The sequence below is a fragment of the Parasteatoda tepidariorum genome, chromosome 12 (assembly GCF_982258835.1).
Source record: "Parasteatoda tepidariorum strain Cologne lab strain chromosome 12, Ptep-v5.0, whole genome shotgun sequence".
Lineage (NCBI taxonomy): Eukaryota > Metazoa > Arthropoda > Arachnida > Araneae > Theridiidae > Parasteatoda > Parasteatoda tepidariorum.
In genome coordinates, this window is record NC_141766.1 from 30,720,308 (window position 1) to 30,742,282 (window position 21,975).

At 28.9% G+C, this 21,975-nt stretch overlaps 1 protein-coding gene across 5 annotated transcripts in view; it reads left to right on the top strand.

Moving 5' to 3' along the window:
* LOC107440899 (guanine nucleotide exchange factor C9orf72 homolog) overlaps nt 1–18,101 on the top strand; it is a 29,304-nt gene extending 11,203 nt beyond the window's left edge. For all 5 annotated transcript variants that reach the window (XM_087156126.1, XM_016053978.5, XM_016053976.5 and 2 more), the window contains exons 3-8: nt 1,809–1,931; nt 10,132–10,245; nt 10,848–10,978; nt 11,099–11,156; nt 13,176–13,288; nt 17,898–18,101. In XM_087156126.1, the coding sequence (XP_087012252.1) occupies nt 1,809–1,931; nt 10,132–10,245; nt 10,848–10,978; nt 11,099–11,156; nt 13,176–13,288; nt 17,898–18,036 (678 nt within the window). In that variant the 3' untranslated portion in view covers nt 18,037–18,101. The remainder of the gene's footprint in view (nt 1–1,808; nt 1,932–10,131; nt 10,246–10,847; nt 10,979–11,098; nt 11,157–13,175; nt 13,289–17,897) is intronic.
* The last annotated feature ends 3,874 nt before the right edge of the window (nt 18,102–21,975 follow it).

The following is a 21,975-nucleotide window of genomic DNA, read 5'->3' on the forward strand; positions in this document are numbered from 1 at the left end:
ATAACTTTAGTTCATTTCTGGTATGAAATCTTAAGAAGGATTGATCGTGTGCAGCTCAGATTACAAGATCCTAGAATGAATTTTAGAGAAGTGTTCCATGATCTTGAATCATTAGCGACTGAACTAGCCGAAATTTGAGACAAGCTCTGCAAAGAGGCAATAGAAAAAGCAGAGTCTCTTTGTGAAAAATGGGATATGGATACAACAATACGTGTCTGGAGAATTGGCTATGGTGATCTTTCCGGAGAAAGTGAAATTTCTCGCGTTATGAAAAGCACTCTTGATCGTCTCCAACAAGAAATGTGCACACGATTAAGTGACCTTACTTTCAAATTTGGATTTCTACTAGACGTTGAAAATTTATTAAACAAGGATAATGTTGATAACGACCTTGAAAAAAAAAATTTAAAAATCTGGGTGAATTTTATAATACAGATTTCAATGTAATAGAACTTTATATCAAAATATGTGACAGCAAAATATTACTCCGCAGTAGAAAAGAAATTAAACCTAAAACTCTATTAAAATCTCTTACTTTTATAATCAATCTCGAATGGAGAAGATGTTTTTTCCAAATCTGAGAGCGGCATTTCAAATACTTCTGACTATCTCAGTATCAATTGCTAGCTGCGAACGTTCATTCAGCAAATTAAAATTAATTTTGACAGATTGCCTAAGTGACCTAGCATTTTTAAGTGTGGAAAGAGAAAAATTTTAAATGATCAATTTTGATGATATTATTGATACATTTGCTTTATCAAACGCACGGAAAATTTAGACACAGTAATTAGTTTTATTATTGTATTATAATCATATGATTATTAAATATATGTATTTCCTTAGAGATAATAAACATTTACTTTTTTATTGTTTTAAAACTGCGTGTTTTTAAAATATTTCTTTATAAATATGTAAAATAAATAATAGGTATCTTTTGAACTAATTCTAGATGATCATGTACATTTCAAAATCTAGTCTAGTTCTCTCAACTACATTTTTTGTCTCAAATTTAAAGCCTAGCTTGAGTCTATGACTTTATTTATTTTACCTTATTTATTTATTAATTTGCGAGTATATTTTACATATAATATTATATGGTTTTCGAATGAGGGGGGGGGCGCTAATAGGGTATTGTGCCCCGGGCGCGAGTTTGGCTTGCTACGCCACTGATTCACAATACTTTTTTCATAAGTAAAGTTATTTATTTTTTTCACTCATAGTCATAAAGTTTATGAATTCAAAGATAATTTATTTCAAAAAATAATTTGCCACATTTGTTTATTATTTTTGTAATTACTTATAATGCATGTCAAGCAGCATTAATTTGTAAGTGAAACTTGAAATAAATTAGATTAATAGTTTTCATATTTGTTCCAATGTTTGACTGAAATTTGTCCTATAGTAGATTGATAATGAGATAGGGTTCCCAATAGATCGCCCAAGTGAAGCATCACTGGCTGCAGTCAGTGTGAGGATGGTTGACAATGCAAATAAAGCCCTTTTACTTGACTGAAATTTAGAATTTAATGTTTGATATGGTTGTAAATCACTAGCTATGCCAGGAAATCAATTCTGCTGCTATTTAGTGTTAAGAGACTACTTATCTAACCATTAAGTAAAACTTTGCATTTCAAGTATTCATTGAAGGCAATGAGGCTTAGAGTAATTTATAATTGTTTTTATTTAAAATGAAATAAATAATAATTATTTATATTATTTTTTGTGTGTGGTTTAAATACACTTTAGTTGTTCAAGATATCTTTACTTATTATTTTAATATTTTTCTTAATTGTCATATTTACTTTTAGACCAGCCCAGCTTCTTATTGTATATTTTTAAATTGGTCACTTCTACTTAAAGCTGTTGTATCTCATTTACAAACATCTGGTTGTTCTGCTGTTATAGGCACTGATCAATTTCTCATTAATGAAGTAAGTTTGTAAGGATTCATAACCATTTTGAAATTTTTTTTTATTTGCCTTTTTATTGAACAATCTATTTATTCTAAAAACTTTTACTGGTTTATACATTTATATTTAAGTTAAGTGTATAATAAGCTAATGAGTTTTAGTTGGTCTGAATGCAATGGTCTGAATTAGTTGGTGGGAATGAAAAGAGCATATTGGGATCTTACATAAAAGCATATATTTTGAGACTGTAGTGCAACTGCAAGTTGAAACATTGCTTATTAATAGTTATTGCTAATTACTGGCGATAATAATTAAGTAATATAAATTCATGCAATAAAAATCGAGGTAATCAAAAGTTTCTTTTCTCCATCTTTAAGTTTTATTCTTATTTATTGTGAAACATTAAATAGAGTTACAGCAGAAATTTTAATTAAAAAATGTGTATTTGTCTATACTGGGATATAGGCAAGATGATATATTCATTGTATGATAGTATGCAGTGTTTGTACACAAATCAAAATGATTATTATGAAACAATGAAAGTCTGCTTCATTTGTTATTTACTTTATGTGAAGTTAATTTCAGAATAATTTTAAATTATTGATAGCAAAATGTATAACAAAAAATCGATTATTGGTTTACCTTCATTAGTATTTTTGATCAAGTTTTTCTTTCATAATCTTAATGTTGCAATCATTGATGATATGTTTATTAAGTCCAAGGAATCAGATTTTTTAACTGCAAAGTTGTAAACTGTGTTTAGATATTTTTCAAGTGCAGTGTTAGAATTTTTTCAGGCACATCTTCTTTTTATTATAAAGATACTAACTCTTAAAAGCATTCAATTGTCAAGTTTGAATAAATTTCAATAATAGAGAAATAATCTATTCTTAAAATTGATCATTTAGACAATTGAAAATCATTAATAAAGTATTCAAAAGGCTATTTTTATTATATCACATTAATTTGATGGCTAGTTATTTTTTAATTAACACTCAAAAATTGTGTTTGCCTAGAACAAGGCATGGTTATGAGTAGGGCTGCAAGTTTGTCGCGGGAAAAAAAGACCCCAAATTCGCGGGAAATTTTGAAAATTACACAAATTCTAGACATAAAAAAATTTTAAATAATGCAAAAGACAGAAATTGCGCAAATAATAAAAAAAGCTTAAAAATACGCAACAAAAGTATTTCTTTGAATTTCAAGCAATATTAATATTTTTATTTAAATGAACAGAATTTTGGTACAGTGCAGAACCCGTTATCCGGAAATCAGTAAGCCGGAAAACCAAAAAACCGGAACGAAATTTGATAAATTTTCCCGCCATTTAAAAAAAAAATTTTTCCTGATAAGATTTCAGGATTTTTCTTTCTTTTTTGAACAATGTTTACCTTACCATCATTTTGGAAATAATCATTAATGTATTACTTCGTTTTTTCAAGATTATTTCCAAATACTTTTTTTTTTAGTTGGGTTTAACAATAAAAAAACGGCTTTTTGTAGCGATTCAGAAAACCGGAAAAATCAGTTATCCGGAATAGCGATGGTCCCGATCGTTCTGGATAATCGATTCCCTGCTGCACAAAGTATTGTACATTGTCAGATTATTCTCATTTATTCTTCGTCTTTCATCACTTAATACATTTTTATACTTAGAAAACGATCTTTCTGCGTCAATGCTGTTTTTAGGCACCGACAAACCTCAAATTGCGAATTTTGGAGCGTTCGGTCTTTGATTTTCAAAACTCTATCAATTTTTCCTTCACCAACGCGCAATTTCTTGACCGTTGCTTTGTAAGAAGTAATTGCTGTGAGAACTCAAACATTCTACATTCAAACTACTAGTTACAAGTCCCTACTAACTACTAGTCCCCTCCCTTCATCTAAGAAACTGATCCATATTTAAGAAATCACGAGAAGCCGCCTAGAAAAAATTAACTGGATATGTAGAAAGGAAGTAGAAATTTCATTGCCCAGTGCAATAGCATGTATAACAATTTTTCTGTCAAAGATTTGATTTATAACATTTTCCTTCTTTTGTGATTTCAATTTCTTTTGTATTCTTACTGACTTCAGGAAGGTAATTACCCTCCCTAAATGTAGAAAGACCACCTTAGTTGACAAGATTGTGATTATCTCTGAACTATTTTCATGTCATTTTGCTATTAATTCACTCCTCGAAATATCTAATCAATTTTACATGTTCAATTTAAATTTCAGGAAAATAAAAAATTCTGTTTAATAAAAATAATAAATAAAAAATGAAAAAAAAATCAAATTTTAAGCAATTTTCGTGCAAGTCAAGCCATATTGAGAAATTCGCGAATTTTAGAAAAAAAGATGACAATTTCGCTGAAATTCGCGCCGCGACAAACCTGCAGCCCTAGTTATGAGCGACATCAATTCTGTCTAAACACCTAAGCAGAGAGTTTCAGCATAATGAGAGTGCCTTATGTTAGTTCAAAGAATTGTTATTTCTATTCACTTTTCTGAATTTTTAAGCCTTTTAAAATAAATGGTAGATTTGCCAAACGGCAATTTGACACTTTCCCAACTGTTTTTATTCTTATGGGGTCAAATTTTATAAAATTGAACAAAAATTACACAATTCCTAAACTTACAGAAATAAAGTAAAGGAGATTAGCTTGTTACCTTTAACATCATCATTACTATTTAGTTTTTAAAATGTGTAATTTGATATTCCAATATCTTTTATAAGGCTATGCTGAAATTGATTTAGAAATTATATGCTGTGGTGTTCTCCCCAAGCAGTTTTTGAAGTGCCGACCTCCTTGCTTTCTTTTTGATCCAAATAAATGTACCTTCTTTGTAAAATTAAGTCACCATCCCTTAAAAACACAGCCTTTTTTATTCAGGTTCCACTTTGAAAAAAATTTATTTACTGAAAAAATTAATTACACACTGGTAAAATTATCTGTGCTTATAGGTTTAATTCCGATTACTGTTGCAAATAAATACTTTCTTACTTTGATAGGAATATTCTCAACTGGTTAAATTTTTAAAAGTTTATTTTTTCAGGGGGGGACCACGACTATTAAAACGTTTTTAGAGTGATTTTAAAGTTGAAAATTTTAAATAAATACATTTTTAAAAAAAAATAAAATTGCATCTCTAAATGTTGATTTTCTCATAATTTTCAGTTTAAGTTATAGAAAAAAGCTTTCATGTTTATCAATTAATAATTTTTTGCATTTACTTTATTTGAAAGAAAAAAAAAATATACATATACACAGTATAGGACCCCAAATCCGGCACTCACGGGACCGGCGAAATTCCGTATTTAGGAATTTACCGAATTTCAGATCTCTGACAGAAATTCCTATATTGCACCCATATATTACGCTAATTCAATTATACTGTTAATTTCAGAAAATTAATTAATTCCAATAAATTTAGTTATGTTTTGAACGTAGATTATGATGGGGTAAATTTGAAGCTGTCCCATCTTAAGAAATTTCATTAATTAGAATAATAATCTATATAATAGAAATAACAATATAAATTTTTGTAAGCTAACAAAATTTTTTTATAAGCTAACAACTAATAACAATAAAAAAAACAAGCTGACAACTAAATATGGTAAAAACAAGATATCAATTAACAAAAAAAATTAGTAGTTAGTAACTAATAAAAAAACAAAAGAGTATAATTTACATCGAATAAAAAAAACAGCCAAAGGGATAGAATTCGTTTTGTATCCCACATGGTAGTTTCAATGTCAAAAGGGTGTCAGATTGATTGATCAGTTTCTTCCAATTTGCATCTCTTTATTTTGTTCCTTGGAAAGCAGGTGTTTTTACTTTTCCCTTTCACTTTATTTTAAATTGCTTTTGAAACAGATGTTTCCTTTGACACAGATATTTTTTTCATGCTTTTTTTTTTTACTTTTAAAAGATAAAATAAAGTTGCTTACTTCAACAGAATAGAATTCCAAACAGAAAGAGAATATAACTGATTTTTTTTCTCTTCAAAAATTTCTTAAAAAAAAAAGAAGATCGGATTATGTGCCGAAATTTCGGGTCCTGCCGGATTAGGGGTCCCTGACTGTATATATATATATTTATATATATATATATATATATATATATATATATATATATATATATATTTATATATATATATATATATGTATATATATATATTTATATATATATATATACAGTCAAACCCCGCTATAGTGAACATGGTTTATAGTGAACTCCCGGATATAGTGAACGAAATGTTCGGTCCCGTGCCTTGCTATACCCGTATAATGTTATTTTTTGTGGATATAGTGAACCAAAAAAGCGATGAAGTTGGATATAATGAACTTTTTTCTGTCTTCGACTGATTTTTTTCTTCATTTTTTTGTAATAATTTCGAAATTTCTACTTCAAAATAAATACATATACCGATTTTTGAAACCATCTATAGTGGAGAAGGTAGCGATAAGCATTTTTTTCTTGTTTGCTTCTTTTATCTTACTTTCCCATCCCTAAACAAATCAAGTAGATGTTTCCAATCCAGGCAGATGATGCACCTGTAAGGTGTCAGTGGGATCAATATGCATTTTCTGTCAGAGGGAATGAGTAATTATTCATTATTGGTCAAAGAGTTGGACACTAATATGTGTTGATAAGGCCCTCATTTCAACTCCTTTTTGCTCTCAGTGCAGTTAAAGAAAGCCTGCAAACAAGTGTCTCAAATTTAACTATGGCGAGCAGTAAACTCAAAATGTTCTCCATTGATGATAAAATGGGCATAGTCAGAAAAATTGAAAATGGATGTAATCAAGCTGATATTTGCAGGGAACATAAACTATCCAAATCTACAGTTCGTAACATATGGAAAAGTAGGCAATTAACAACTTCTGCTCATGAAAAAAATTTAAATGGCAGAAAAAAGTTGAGAAAAGCAGATCACAAGGATGTTGAAGAAGCATTACTGAAGTGGTTCAGCATTCAAAGAAGCCGCAATCTTCCAGTATCTGGACAAATGTCGATGAATTTGCTAAGCGATTTTAGGAGATTACTTTTATGTGCTTGCTCGAATGGCAGATTAGACAAGTTTAAAAAGTGGACTAACAGAAATTCAGGAAAAATTATCTGAGAGTCGGGAAATGTTTCCATATCTGATGTTGAGGAATGCTCAACAGCTAAAGATTACTAATTATTTTTTTTTGTACGCAGGACGAAGAGTAATAAAAAATAACAAATTTTTTGCTACTGCGTAATATTTTTCAGTCATTTATTTGAATAACGTGTAATAAAAGGGAGGAATTTGGGAACCATATAGTGAAATTGCCCACATAACGGATATAGTGAACTCCCGGTTATAGTGAACCAAAATTTCGGTCCCTTGAAGGTTCACTATAGCGGGGTTTGACTGTATATGTATATATATGCACAGAGATTGCCTTTTAGCATGCCTTTAATTATTTTTCTAAACTACAAATTTTTTCTCTTATTTTGATTATGAGAAGGAATTACCATTTGAAATATACTTATAAAATTGTATGAGAGGATAATTTAAACATTGTTGAGCATAATATTCAATTATTACATAATATTACACATTTTGATAAATATTTATGATGTTAAATGAGTGCCCTTTTAAAACACAAAGTGCCCGTTTGAAAGAGGTAGCACCCTGCCCTGTTTTTATTCCTAGGAAGAACTCTGTAGCATTAGAAATTCACATCACTGACTTTAAGTCAAGAATAATTACTTTTAATAAGGTGAAGTAAATGAAAGTCACTTAATTTTTCTTAACATAAATTTAAGGGAATTGGTACCACTAACCGCCTAAGTATGTAGTAATTTTTTTTTTCTTCCAAGTTCTCTCTGTTGAAGTTTATTCTAATATATATATATATATGTATAGATTATTGCAATGGAGTAAACTGCTTTAAACGATGTTCTATCAACAGACTTGTTTTAAAGTTCTTTCCAAGTTTTGCATGATCAGTCTATAAAGTATACTCTGATTAAATTTTTTTGTGTGGCTGAAATACCATAGCCAGTTATTTTATGAATGCAGGTTTCATATTTTTATTTTTTGAAATAATTTAAAAATTGAATAATTCCACAAATTAATATGTTAAATAATAAAAACACAATTTTAGGACACTAAAGTTTTCTTTCTCATCGTGCCATGAATGACACGATAAAATCTTAAAATGTTAAAGTACTGATTACTAAACAATATCTGATTTACTCTATCAGGTAGTCAGTGAATTACATGTAGCAAATAGGAGGTAGTCATTTGATTTAAAAGTTTTTATTTTTATAGATTTTCCTGGTTATGATGAAAAGTTTATTTTAGCATCATAAAATTATCTTTTTATAGTAAAATATACTCATAAACATTTTCAATAAAAAGCTGATGTCTCTGTGTCTGAACACCAAATGACATTAGAAAAGTAACAATATAAACATGTGCAAAGTGGTTTAACTAATCAGGGTAAAGGAACAAGTTTGAACAAGATAGTAAAAAGAAAGGTGCAAGGGGGTTTGACTGGAACCCCAGAGGACAAAAGAAAAAATTAGAATAGATTTTCATACATTAAGAAAAGTGGGATACTAGAAAAATCATTAACTAAATTATTAAGATTTTTCAAAATATGGAATGATTCACAGAAATTAAGTTCAGTAGATGAAGAACAAATTTGAATGATTTTACTAAAAGAAAAATAAACAAAAGAACTCAAACCTATGATTAGAATTTCACCTATGTAGGATGATGGAAGATAGTTTCAAGTCTTGATTTTTGACATGTCTTTCATGTTCTTTAAGTCAAAGTTAAAGGTATTAAAGGTATATTCAGTAAGTCCACCATACGATAAATCACTCTGACAAGAAAAAAGCACCTTATCTTATCATAAATAATGTATTTTAGTTTACGATTTCACCTTTTTAATTGTGTCTGGACAATAATTTATTCCCCAGATATAATGGCGTTTTTTTTAAAAAATCTTTTTAGCCACAAATTGGTGTCAATTTTTATAAATGTTTTCTTGATTTTATAAATTTCTTTCAGTTAGGTAGACTAATCTAATACAATGTGCAGAAAACAATGTTTATATAACTTTCCTATAGATAAAAACATTCTTAGTTCTGAAAAATGAAGCTATTTCTGGAAATAATCGATGTAAAAGGTAAAAATAAATTTTATAATGTATGAATATAAGATATTGTATTTCTTTTACTCGATAGAAAATTAATGCTCTACTTTCTTTGATTTGCAATTACAATGCTTGAATACGCCATCTGGTAAGATGGCCGGCTCCAGGTCTTGACCCTTCTCCTCTTCTCAGTTGTATAGAAATGTACTATGATATTTTCCCCTTTCTTAATATTTTTCATATTTAACCGTCAAAATTTTTTTTTTTTTTGAATTTCCACCATGAACTATGTTGAATATAGTTTTCAATTTCAAATAGCTTCCCAGATTAAAAGTTTTTAATCTACTTAAAAATCATGAGATAAACTAATTTCCTTCTCCTATGACTCTCCGCATGCTAATGGTGAAAGCATGGGAAGTGTTGCCATAAGAAGAGAGTTCTCTGTGCCATCTGTAACCCATTTTGATCACCAAATTCTAATAACTGCCAAAATCCGTAACTGATCCCCTCAATTTATTTTGTGAAAAAATAATTCTAGTGTTCTAATATTACATCCACTCATTTTTTCTGTTCAAATAAAAAAAGGTTCTTAACAGAGAAACATTGAAACAAATGTTATTTTTATTAGATAACTATATTTACCTTTGTCCACAGTAGTTAAAATAGTTTGAAATATGTTAACAAGCTTAAAACGTTTAGATTTGATAATTTCTAAAAAGCACTATTTTAAAGAATGTAGTTTCCTTATCTTTTATTCCTTTTCTCAATCCATCAAATAAAAATTGCTTGCTAAATTTTCACTTTGAATTCTAGAATTTCATAAAAATTTTAAATAAGTGGATTTATAACTATTTCAAATGCTAAAAGTGGTAGGGAATAATATTTTTGATTTTCGAAAGTTATATCTGATTTTTATATTTCTAACTTTTGACACTTATTTTCCTATCTTTTTATCATAAGTGGAGAAGCTTATTAAAGAATTTGTATTGTTTGGTAAAATTAATTTCAAAAGTGTTTATTTCAAAAATGTTTATTTTAATAATATAAAGCAAAACATGTTTGGTATCTCATTGTATCTAACTTTCTCTTCTTTTATAGATCATTTATTTTCTATCGCCATTTACTTCACAGAAAAATGTTAAGTTTCATAATTCTTCTCATCAGTTTTCTAAGTCATACAGTGTGGGATTATGCATCAGAAATACAGCTGAGGTAAATATATTTCTCTCTTATTTTGGCTTGCTTAAAACTATCTTCAGTAAATCTTTGAATACTGATCATTTTATTAAACTCATAGAAAAAATGCAAATTATAAATTATTGCCATTTATTTGAATTTGTTGGCTAATTTCAATTTTTCTTCATAGAGATATCTATGTATTGCATTAAAATATCTTTAAATAAGCATTGCCACTTTGCCACTAGTTTATTACAAACTTATATAATAATTTCAGAAACATATAATTTTTTGAATGTAACTAGTTTTGTGTCATTTATAATATTGGGTTGGGAAGTAATATCAGTTTTTTAGTGTGAAATGATCACCAATTTTCAGAAGTTCATGAATGTTAATATTTTACTTTGGCAGGTTTTTTTAAAATTAAATAAAAGGTTATAATTTTTTTATTATTAGAACTTATAAAAATTAAAGTTATTATATTGTTTATAAGTGTATGACCATTCAAATAAACCATAAAAACTTTACTTAAAGGTTGTCATCAATTAGATTCTGTATATTAAAATTGTTATTGTTGAGAGACCATTTAACTCTACTACAAAATTTCTATTTAAAATTATTGAAAATTTATATTTTAGGAAGTAGCTAAAAGTAGAAAATTTTTACTTGAAAGAGCAAATAAAGAACTAAGTCCATTAACAGTAATTGACTTGACTGACGATAATGTTTGGCAAACCATTCCTTTCCAAGAAACTTCTAAATCTGACAAGTAATGTAAACCTTTTTTTTTTATCTTTTCAGTTGTCTAAAACCGTTTAATTTAAAATTTTTAAATGTTTTCTTTTTTTAATCATATTTGTTTTAAAATGAAACTTGTTTTTTATTATAGGAAATCCATATCCTTAGTGACTGAAATTGGAAGTTTAGTTCCTGAGCTTATAAATGATGTATTGTAGTTATTTTTTTTACTGAATTAAAATGCATGCTATTTTTAATTAAGATTGTGTTATGCATAAGCAAAATGAAAATTTTCAGTTTTTAGTTACAATGTTTTTGAAATGCATAGTGAAGTTATATATAAAAAATTGTTTTATGTCACTTTCTCAAAAAATAGCAGAATTCTTATTTTAGAAACATTTTTAAAAAATAAAGGGAATCTCTATTTATTACTGTTTCCAAAGATTGGCAGAACTTTTGGGATTGCGGAAATGCTGAGGCATAAATACGTTCTAAAACTTCATATAGAAAATCTAAATGCCAGTTCTGTTTGCGTTAGAATGTATCTCAAATAAGTTTGATTATTTATGTGCTTTGATGCATGCCATTCTCCATTTGATAGTAGACAAAATTGTAGTTATAAAAGTTTTACTATCTAGTTGTTTTTATTGCTTTTTAATGGATCTTTGAAAAATTATGTTCTTATAACTGTGGCTTAGTATCATGAAAATCATTGTGAATACTTGAAAATGGTTTTCTTTTCTTTAATTTCTGACTTTGATTGTTCTAGATTTTAAAAGATAATATTTTTTTTTCAATTACATAACATTTGCCAAGCATTGAAGCATCAAGCCAATAATATATGAATAAAATAGCACTATTATATCATCATAGCACTATTATATCAGTGCTATAGTAGTGCTATGCACTATTATATTAACATCATAATGAAGAAAATTTTTCTTCATTATGATATAATAGTGCTAATGATAATGTAATGATGCTAATAGCATTTGTTATTCATAGGCACATTAATATTTTTGTAAGGATCATATCATCAACTCTATTTTAAAAATTTTATTCTTGCTACTTATAAGATGTAATAAATAGATGTATCATAAAATCCCAATCATAACTAGTCTTAAGACGATATTGTTCTACAAAATCTAGTTCTTTTATTTATTTTGGAATTTGTGCACTATCAGTTTGTCTATAACAAAACGAAATGCAATTAAAGGTTTTGCTGTGAAAAAGGAAATAGACACAAATTTTTGTATTTTCCCTATGCTGGAAGAAAAACAATTTAGAAAAGACTTAATGAGACAAAGAGTTTTCTTATTTTATAACAAAAAAAACTATCTCTTGGAACTATATTTTCCTGAATTCAAAGAAAATTGTTTCTTTTACTACAAGATGTTATACATAACTCAAAATACTATTTTTGGTTTCAGAAACCTCTTCAAATTTGAGCCTTCTTTCTTTACTATTATATGACATTGATATAATTATGCTAATGCTTGAATTATTGTAATTTCATGGAGATAGATCATCTTAGAAACAAACTGCAGCTGCAAAATTTGATATAAAAATATCATTTACTCATGTTAGCCACACCATCAGATAAGTCATGCAAAATTTTACTATAATGAATGATGGTGTACTGAACACATCTATTAGAAATATGCGAATAAAAATAAATTAAATGATTAAATCGTTAAAAAAATCATTAAAATAATTATTAAATATGTATAAAAATAATCATAATTTTTTTAGATCAATGATATTACTGTTATACAATAATACAATAAAAATACTGTTTTTCTTATTTCTCATTGTTGATTGATAGAAGTAGGGAATAAGTGGATTAAATATGATTATCTGAAGTGCATACAGTTTCTAATTTTTTGTGGATAATTCAGATTCTATTGTACTAGAAATTTCAATGTCTTTAACATTATTTTTTATTATATCTGTTTTTCAGCAACGTTCTTATGCCTGATAAAACCTTTATTTTAAATATAAATTTACAAAATATAATTTGACAATTAATAAGACTAGTTTTAGTAGTTTTTTTTTTAAATTTGCAATTTTATAAAAACAGAACATTAACATTTTGTCTCTAACTTATAACCATTTGTAAAATCTTTTTAATATAATTTATCAGAAATAAGTTAAAATTAGCATTGTTTTTTCTTAAGATTAAATTCAAAATGTAGGAAAAATTATTGATTAAATTTTTTTTCTTCCAGCTTGTATTTCTGGAGAAAAATGGTAGCAAAGATTGCAGGAATTGTATAAAAGAGTTTTGCCTTATGTTAATGACTAAGTCCTGTGCTTTGATCAAAACTGTTGAATACTCTAGGTAAAGTAGATTCTTTGAGCTTGTTCCTTTATGATTTTTTTTTTATTAAAAGCATATTTTATGTTAATATTGCAAATTGATGATTATTTAAATTTTTAAAACTCTGAATTCTTGTAATTAAAAAAAAGTGAAAATAAGATATAATCTATTATTTCTTGATTTTCTACACATTAAAAGAAAAAAAAACATAAATATGCTAACTTCTCTCATAAGCATATGCATTTTTTATAGTTTCAGAAAATGACTGACTGATTTTTAAAAAAATGTGTGGGTTAACAGAAAGATTCTTAATCTACTCATGATGCACTTGATTTAGTTGAATGTCATTTACTACTAAATTAGTCACTACTAAAAGTAAAGCAAGTATCTACTAGCACAATTACCCCATGAGAGTTTCTACCAGTGTTGGGTGTAAATATTTTTTTTCTGCCACTAGCTATGAAGCCATATAACAGTAACTGTCATTGAACTCTCTGTTTAGGTGGTGATGGTTAAAAATCAATTAATAAGATGTTTGCCATGAAATTACTTTCTAGGGTACCAATGAGTTTTGTACCTTTAACATTTAGTACAATTAAAATTTAAGTTCAAAACTGAGAATAACAGTGGTGCAAGTGGCAAAACATGGTTTTGGAGCAACAAAAAAGCAATTTTGGAGCAGAAAAACAAAGATTTGGAGCATATTTAATAAAAAGGATTAAAATAAGAATTTAATAACAAGAATTTTTAATGTTTTCCATTAATAACATATGTTATTTTTTACACTTTTTTGAAGGTCCCTGCATTATCTTTTTGCTATCTGTGCTATCTAATGCTGTTAAATATTCTGCTATCCTCGACTTAGCCTCAGATAAGAGGATCTGTCCGCTTTCTATAATCGACATGTCTTTATTATTTAACCCATCTTTCATATTTTTCTCAGCTGTGGCTAAGAGATCATGAGAAGCCTTCAATTTCTTTTGCAAATCAATTTCAGCAGCTTTCAATCTGCTTTCTTCAGTTTCAATGTTTTCGCATTCTTTTCGCTTTCTTTTTTCTCAACCTCTAATCGAGCAGAATAATTTTTAAATGCTGCAAGCGCCACTTTAATCACATCGTTGTCAACTTTAAAATTATTTAAACCTCCTATTTTGTTAATATGTGACACAACTTGTCTCAAACCATTAACACTATGCGAATTTAAACTTACCCTATTGTCAAGTAGCTTTTTGTTCACACTAAAACCTCCTTCACCATCAACATGTGGTATGCACAAAAAAGCTTTAAAAAGCTTTGTTACAAGAGGATATTTGATATTTCCCAAATTATCTTTCGTCACAAAGTAGTTTTTCCAAAACACATCAATTGGTGCATGTTCATTTGAGTCAGAAGAATAACCTTCTGGTTCCCCGCGTAAGCTCGTCCATTCATCTAGTAACAAAGATGCCTCTTCAGGTTTTATAATGGATGGGGTTACTGTTGCCAGATATCTTATTGGTTTATTAGAAGTGTACTCCATTCTTATTACAGAAAGCAACACTTTAAGATGGTACAGTAACCTATTTTCAAGAGGCAATGCTTTTAATAACTTTTTTGCGCATGCCAAGTAAAAAGACCTGGAACCTAAATACATAGATTTTTTTTTTCTGAAGAAGATACGGACGTCATCACCTTTGCGGTATCTAGTCCAACATCTATTAAATTTAAATTTTGCCAAATATCTGCGTTTTCTACATCCAATGATTTTAAGTCCTTTCCTGACAAACTAAGAAAAGTAGAACTCTTTAAAAAACGCCCTAACAATAGTGTCTCAATTTGGAAAAGACCTAAAAATGTATTTAATATAGCCAAAATATTTCTAAAAAATGAGCTTTTGGCAAAAGCAATTTAAATAAATTCAATATTGAGTGGCTCATACTATTTTTTAAATTAACAATTACTTTATTTAATTCTGTAAAAAGTAATTCAAAACTCTAATTTAACTATTACTTAAGGTTATAGTGTATTTTTCTTAAAATTTAAACAAATGTTATTTGTTATAGTACAGTACAGGACCCGTTATCCGGAAATCAGAAAACCAAAAAACCGGAACGAAATTCGATAAATTTTCCCGCCAGTTTAAAAAAAAAAAATTTTTTCCTCATAAGATTTTAGGATTTTTCTTTCTTTATAGAAAGATGTTTACCTTACCATCATTTTGGAAATAATCATTAGTGTATTATTTAATCGTTTTTTCTTCTTTTTAAGATTATTTCCAAAATTTGTTTTTTTTAGTTGGGTTTAACAATAAAAAAACGGCTTTTTGTAGTGATTCAGAAAACCGGAAAAATAAGTTATCCGGAATAGTGATGGTCCCGATCGTTCCGGATAATCGGTTCCCTACTGTATATTCAACAAAACATTAACAAAATTAATATTGATCATACCGAATTTATAAAAATATGTAAAGAATTAAGCAAACTTTAATAAATTTATATTACAAATGTAAATTAGTGAATGGCCCCTAATAAATTTTTATTAAAATTGGTTACCAAGCACAGTATTTTATTAATAACATGATTAAATAATTTTTAAATGCAAATACAATGAGCATTGAAGCTAAAAAAAATTTTTGTCAAAAGAAAATTATTATATTGTCCCTACACTCATAATATTTAGCAAATCTGTGATAATTAAAAATTTTTATGTCAGTTGTTTTAAATAAAATCATTAAGAGATGAATTAAAGTATTTTTGAATGACAAATCTGAAAAAACATAAGATTTTTTGCTGCATTTAAAATATTGAAAGCCCCTTTCTTCATACTTATTTAAAATCTTGCCTCTTAATATTATTAAGTTTTTCCCTAAACAAATTAAGAGCACTGAAAATTTAGAAAGTAATAATACAATAATAAAATGCAGTAAGCAAAAATAAAAATATTAGTAAAAAAAATATATTAAATAAATTAATTAAAATAAATAAATTAATAAATAAGTAATAAATTAAAATAAATGTTTAAATACAATATGTAATTAGAGGATGGTCCCTCAGATAAAAAATTTACATTTAGGAAACTCAATTAATTCTTATCTTTATTAAATTAAATTAATAAAAGGGATATGGAAATTTTGAGGTTATGAAGCTTTGTGGTTTTTGACTGCTCTGTGGATCAACATGAAAATATGTACTTAGTGAATGGTCCCTCAAGTTAATTCAAAGATCATGGTACTAATATATAAATAGAGTAGCACAAAAAGGCCATTAGCTTACCATTGACGAAGACGATGGCACTTCAATGACGATGAAATAATTAAGAGAAATAAAATTTTGGAGCAAATTCAATTTGGAGCATGTAGGCGCAGGTTTCCACAATTGGCGCAGCACTTTCACCACTGGAATAAAAATTCGAAAAAACTAAAAAGTTAAGACGTGTTTAAAAGCAAAATTTTGAAGAGAAAGTTTTTCCAAAAACTTTTAAACTACCATGTCAGTATTAAAATGAAACTTGTATTAATAATTAATAGTAATAATAACCATAAAACTAGAATATTTAGTCCTGAAAAGCAAATACATATATAGCACTTGAAACATGTACTGACTTGAATAAACTAACATATTTCTAGCCAAATAAAATTATCTAAGTATTTACCAATAAGTATTATCATTTGAAAATTTAAAATAAATCACTTTAGATTATAACACTTGACATTAATTCAATGGAAATTTTTTAAAACAAGTATTATCATTTGGAGACTTAAAATAAATCGCTTCATATCATTGTTAATTTAATTCCATGGAAATTTGAATAGAAAAGTTAAGTACATAGGCCAATCCAATTGAGTTCATTTGGTTTTTATATATTGCTTAAAAATTTGCTAAAAAGATCACTCAAGTCATTATTGAGTTCAAACAAAAATCACTTTTCTACGCTGCTGAATTGAAGAATATACTTTATCTTGACCATCTTTTTTTATGACTACTGATTTGCACGGGGGACATCTGATCAGAATCCTCATTCTCAATAAGCCTGGAATTCAACAGGGCATTCTCGGTAAAGCAAATCTCCATATGCACATCTTCTTACCTTTAAAGAACATGCAATTTAATAGAATTATTTACATAATTTTTTATTCGAAAAATTGAAGAATGTTTATAAAAATAAAGGTTTGGATCTGCTGTCGTATACGAAAATTAGAACTATTCTTTATTTACATCCAGGTCTTCCCTTAGCTTATGTGGACAAAGTTACGCTTATTGTCTTTGCATTTTTCTTCCTGAAGGATCTACTTCCATCCAAGAAATCAAGCAAATAATTCATAAAAGAGCTTTTAACTCTCCAGAATCAAAACACATTAGGCCAGCATCAAACCCAATTGCTCATTCCATGGTTCTGTAACCCACACCAACTTATTGTTGTTGCCAATCACAATTTACTGGGTCTGTTGTTGGAATGATGGATTGATGTTCAAGAGATCTATTTTCAAGTCTTTTAGTATTTATTAAAGATTTGTTTTATAATTATAGTATTTGTTTCATTGCTTTCCAGATCATGTTATACATTTTCAAGTTTGGTTACATTGTTTTTATACTTACACATACTGATATTCTTTATTATTGTTTGGCTTATATGTTTAAATCTTACTTGATAGGTGTCTTGGAAAATTTCTTTCAAAGAAAGATGTTATGACGATGTTAGCCGTACAAAACCTTGCAGATTTAGAAATTGTGCTTGGATGTGCAGAAAATCTCAAACCTGGGATAAGAAACTATATTTTAAATCAACTGTAAAAAGAGAAGATTAAAATTATAGTATATTATTCATTGTTTTTATATAATAAAAAAATATTTTTTAATATTTGATTTTCATGTTTGAAAATTTCCTGGGCTCCATCATCAAATCTTAACATTCAACAGAATTAAAATCTCAATGCATTGATTTTCTGATTTTTTACATTTTAAATTATTATTTGCTGTTGTCTTTAAAATAATTTGTCGTGGTTTAGTAGACTCAGGGTCTTCACTCAGGCTAATAGCTTAATGTTATACCATTGTATTTTACAAATTAATATTTAGAAACTACCTGTGTCAGGCTAGTCACCATAAACCTGTTTAATAATACTCAATAAGTTTTGAGCAAGCCACTGCTGCTGGTTATTTAAGAATTTAACATATTGAAATATTTTAACTGTGTAAACATTCAACATTAAAATTTTCTTAACTAATTGCTTTAGGGGGAATGTAAACTATCATGCAATAACATGTAAAATAAATAATATAATTAGGTTATGTTTTCTGGCATATCACAAAAAGTTTGCAGGTAAAAATTAACCTATGAAAATCATAAAATAAACATCAAAACTGTAAAGTAATTCATAAAATAATTCCTTCTAAATAAAATTCATTATATTCTATGAATCAGTATTATTAATATGAATAGCTTATTTAAATTAATTCCTTACATAATCAATAAATCTTATCTTGCATAATTAGTCAATCTTATTTTTTTAAAGTGTTATTGGATATCAAAAATGGTCAGATAGTTCCAATCACTCTGTATTAGAAAGCAATCAGTTTAAGTTAGTAAAATTCTGTTGATGAATATTTTTAGAGATGGTGAATTACACATTGATCAAAGCAAAGCATTCAATCTGATGCTGGTCGGGTTTCAAGCCAGAGATGTGGATCGGAGCTCAGTCCTTCACAGTGACAACTCAGTGTCTCTTGAACACTTTTTTTAGTTTCATATTGTGATGCTAATCAATATGCTTTTGTTAATATCATTTTTTGCACTAAATTGTCATGCATATCACATAATTTTCAACCTCGATTTCCTTTTGAAGGATTTCTGAAAACTTAATGAGTGCCACTAATTTCAGTTACAAGTTACGAGAAATATTTGGAAAGTAAGTACTATTTTGCAAAAACTTGCATAAAAAGGTTTTTCAAAACAAAATTTAATTACATAAAGGAGAACTTAGGCGACTATTTTTCTACATAGTTGCAAACAATATGCAGACATTTGTCATAGCGGTAAACGAACTTGTCAATGCCCTCTTTAAAGAAAGATGCTACAGCTAAACGCAGTTTTTTGTATCGTCAATTGATTTGTGACTATATCATACAAATTAGTTTGAATTTAGTCATCACCAATCATGTCAACCATCTGTTTTCACGAATTTTCTCTTTCATATTTGCAACAAAACAGTAATTGACTATAGAAGGTTACCCACTCCGTACTTTGTCATGAACGTAAGAAGATTTATTATTGAATTGTCTAATTCACTTTCTAACCATTCTATCAAACACTACATTTTTAACATAAATCTCGGATGGCTTAATATTTTTAGTGTTCAAAATCTATAATACCAAGTGCACTTCATAGTTGGCGGGATCTGCAATCTTCTTAAACATCTTGAATGCTTACTAACGTATGTAACTGCAACATTATCCGGCTGTAACGATGTCGAGGGATAAACAATCAACCATGTGCCACGATGGCTATAGGGATAGAGCGTTCGCCTTGTATTGAGGTGAACTGGGTTCGAATCCCAGTCGATACGAACTCCGCATCCGGCTTGCACAGACCACAGTGCTGAAATATCCTCGGTGGTAGCCGGATCATGGGTTAGAGTCCCTTGCCGTCAGGCTAACTGTGGGAGGTTCTTATGGTCTTCCTCTCCATATAAAGCAAATGCGGGTTAGCTATAAAAGTCCTCCACAAAGGCAAATTTCTCCCAATACTCGATCCAGGAGTTCCCTTGTCTTCTGGTTAAAATTGCAAGGCTACAGAGTTGAACATTAGTAGCTGTAAACCCATAAAATTGGGTTGGCTGTTCAATGACGGTTATATTTTATTTTATAACCGTCGTTGAACAGCCGACCCAATTTCATGGGCTTACGACTACTTACGTTCAACTCCGTAGCCTTGTAATTTTGAACCAATCCAGAAGACAAGGAAACTCCTTGATCAGTACCCCCAGAGGTATTGATTTGTTGGGGGAACATGGAGGACTTTGAGACTCGACAGATTTAACGTGCATCAGTCACCATTTACTACACGGGGAGTCTTCGGCCGGCGAGGATCGAACCCACGACCTCTTGGATATCCCGGCCCAATGACGGTTATAAAAAAAAACAATCAACCATACGGCCGGGGTAGCCTGGTTGGTAGGGTGCTGGGTCCTTGTCCAAGAGGTCATGGGATTGATCCCCGCCTGCCTAAGACTTCCCGTGTAGTAAATGGTGACTGATGCACGTTAAATCTGTCGAGTCTCAAAGTCCTCCATGTTTCCATAACAAATCATACCTCTGGGGGTATTGATCCAGTAGTTTCCTTGTCTTCTGTATTGGGTTTAAAATTGCAAGGCTACGGAGTTGAACATTAGTAGTAAACCCGAAATTGGGTCGGCTGTTCAACGGCGGTTATAAAATATGAAACAATCAACCACATGCGCGAAACTCCAATACTACCACTGTGGTGGCGGTAGAACAGAACGCTACTTACTTTCTGGATATGTCTTGTGTATTATAATTTAATGTCAAATCTTCAAAAAAGGAAGAAAAAAAACATGAGCCCACTTTTAAAAGAAATTCCAAAAGCAATCCCACCTATAGAACTGCTATACATGTATATTTTACTTTCCATAGCAAATCTGTTTTTTTTCTTCTTTATGGCGCAAGGAAATAATTTACTAATACACAATGCGAATGGAGAAGGGCATCAACTGTTTTGAATTGAGTGTTTATGTATCTCATAAGTAAGTTGATCTCCGAAGCAAGGAAAGAGATTCAACCGGTTTTATTATGTAACTAGCTTTTCTTTGTGTATGTTTGAGAAAAGGAAAACCACTTCTCACGCTTCAGAACCGGTTTTTGTTCATGTTCAGAGCAAAGATGAGGCCTTTATGGAGTTGGAGAAAATATTTACACTTAGGCTTTAAGCTCAGTTAAAAATAACTTAGCTACAAAACAAAATGAAATTTTGACTAGATGTACATTGCTTACGCGTGAAAGTGCAACGGTTCTTCAGGTGTTACATCGATTAAAATAGAATTACAAGAAAAAGTGCAAGTAATTTCTCCCCCCTTTATTTATAGAACAATTATTTTAACTTCTTTAGGCTGTCATATAAAAAATATTGAACCATTGAAAAAAAAATGTGTTAAAAACAGAATCAACAGAAATTTTTTAAGTAAAAAATTGCATGTTTAACACAATTTATTAAATGGTACAAAATAAATTTTTTTTTTTAATATTTAATCTTTATGCTAACTTTTTATTTAAAGAAAACTGAAAATTCCTAGTTTTTAAAGCAATTTACTATTTGAAAAAAAAAAAAAAAAAGAATTGAATCTGCATCGAATTTCATTTCGTGTTAAAGGTTTGGTTTGGATATGCAAACCTTTAAACCAGGGATGGGGAAACTACGACCCGCGGGCCAACTGTGGCCCGCCGGAGGATTTTATCCGGCCCGCGGATAGAATTTTTATTTGCCGATGAGCGGCAAATATAAACAATATACATCCATTTTATTGTCGACTATGTTTAAAATTATTTCTGCTTTTCCTTTTTTAACAAAGTACTGATGACATTTTTACTTTCTCTATTTTTGTTCTACAAAACATAAATTGATGGAAATAGTTAGCACAGACAGCTTCTATTGGTAAAATGTTGAAAGCAGAAGTTCTTTATAGAATAGCCGTAGATTGGCTCCAACTAGCGTTTGTC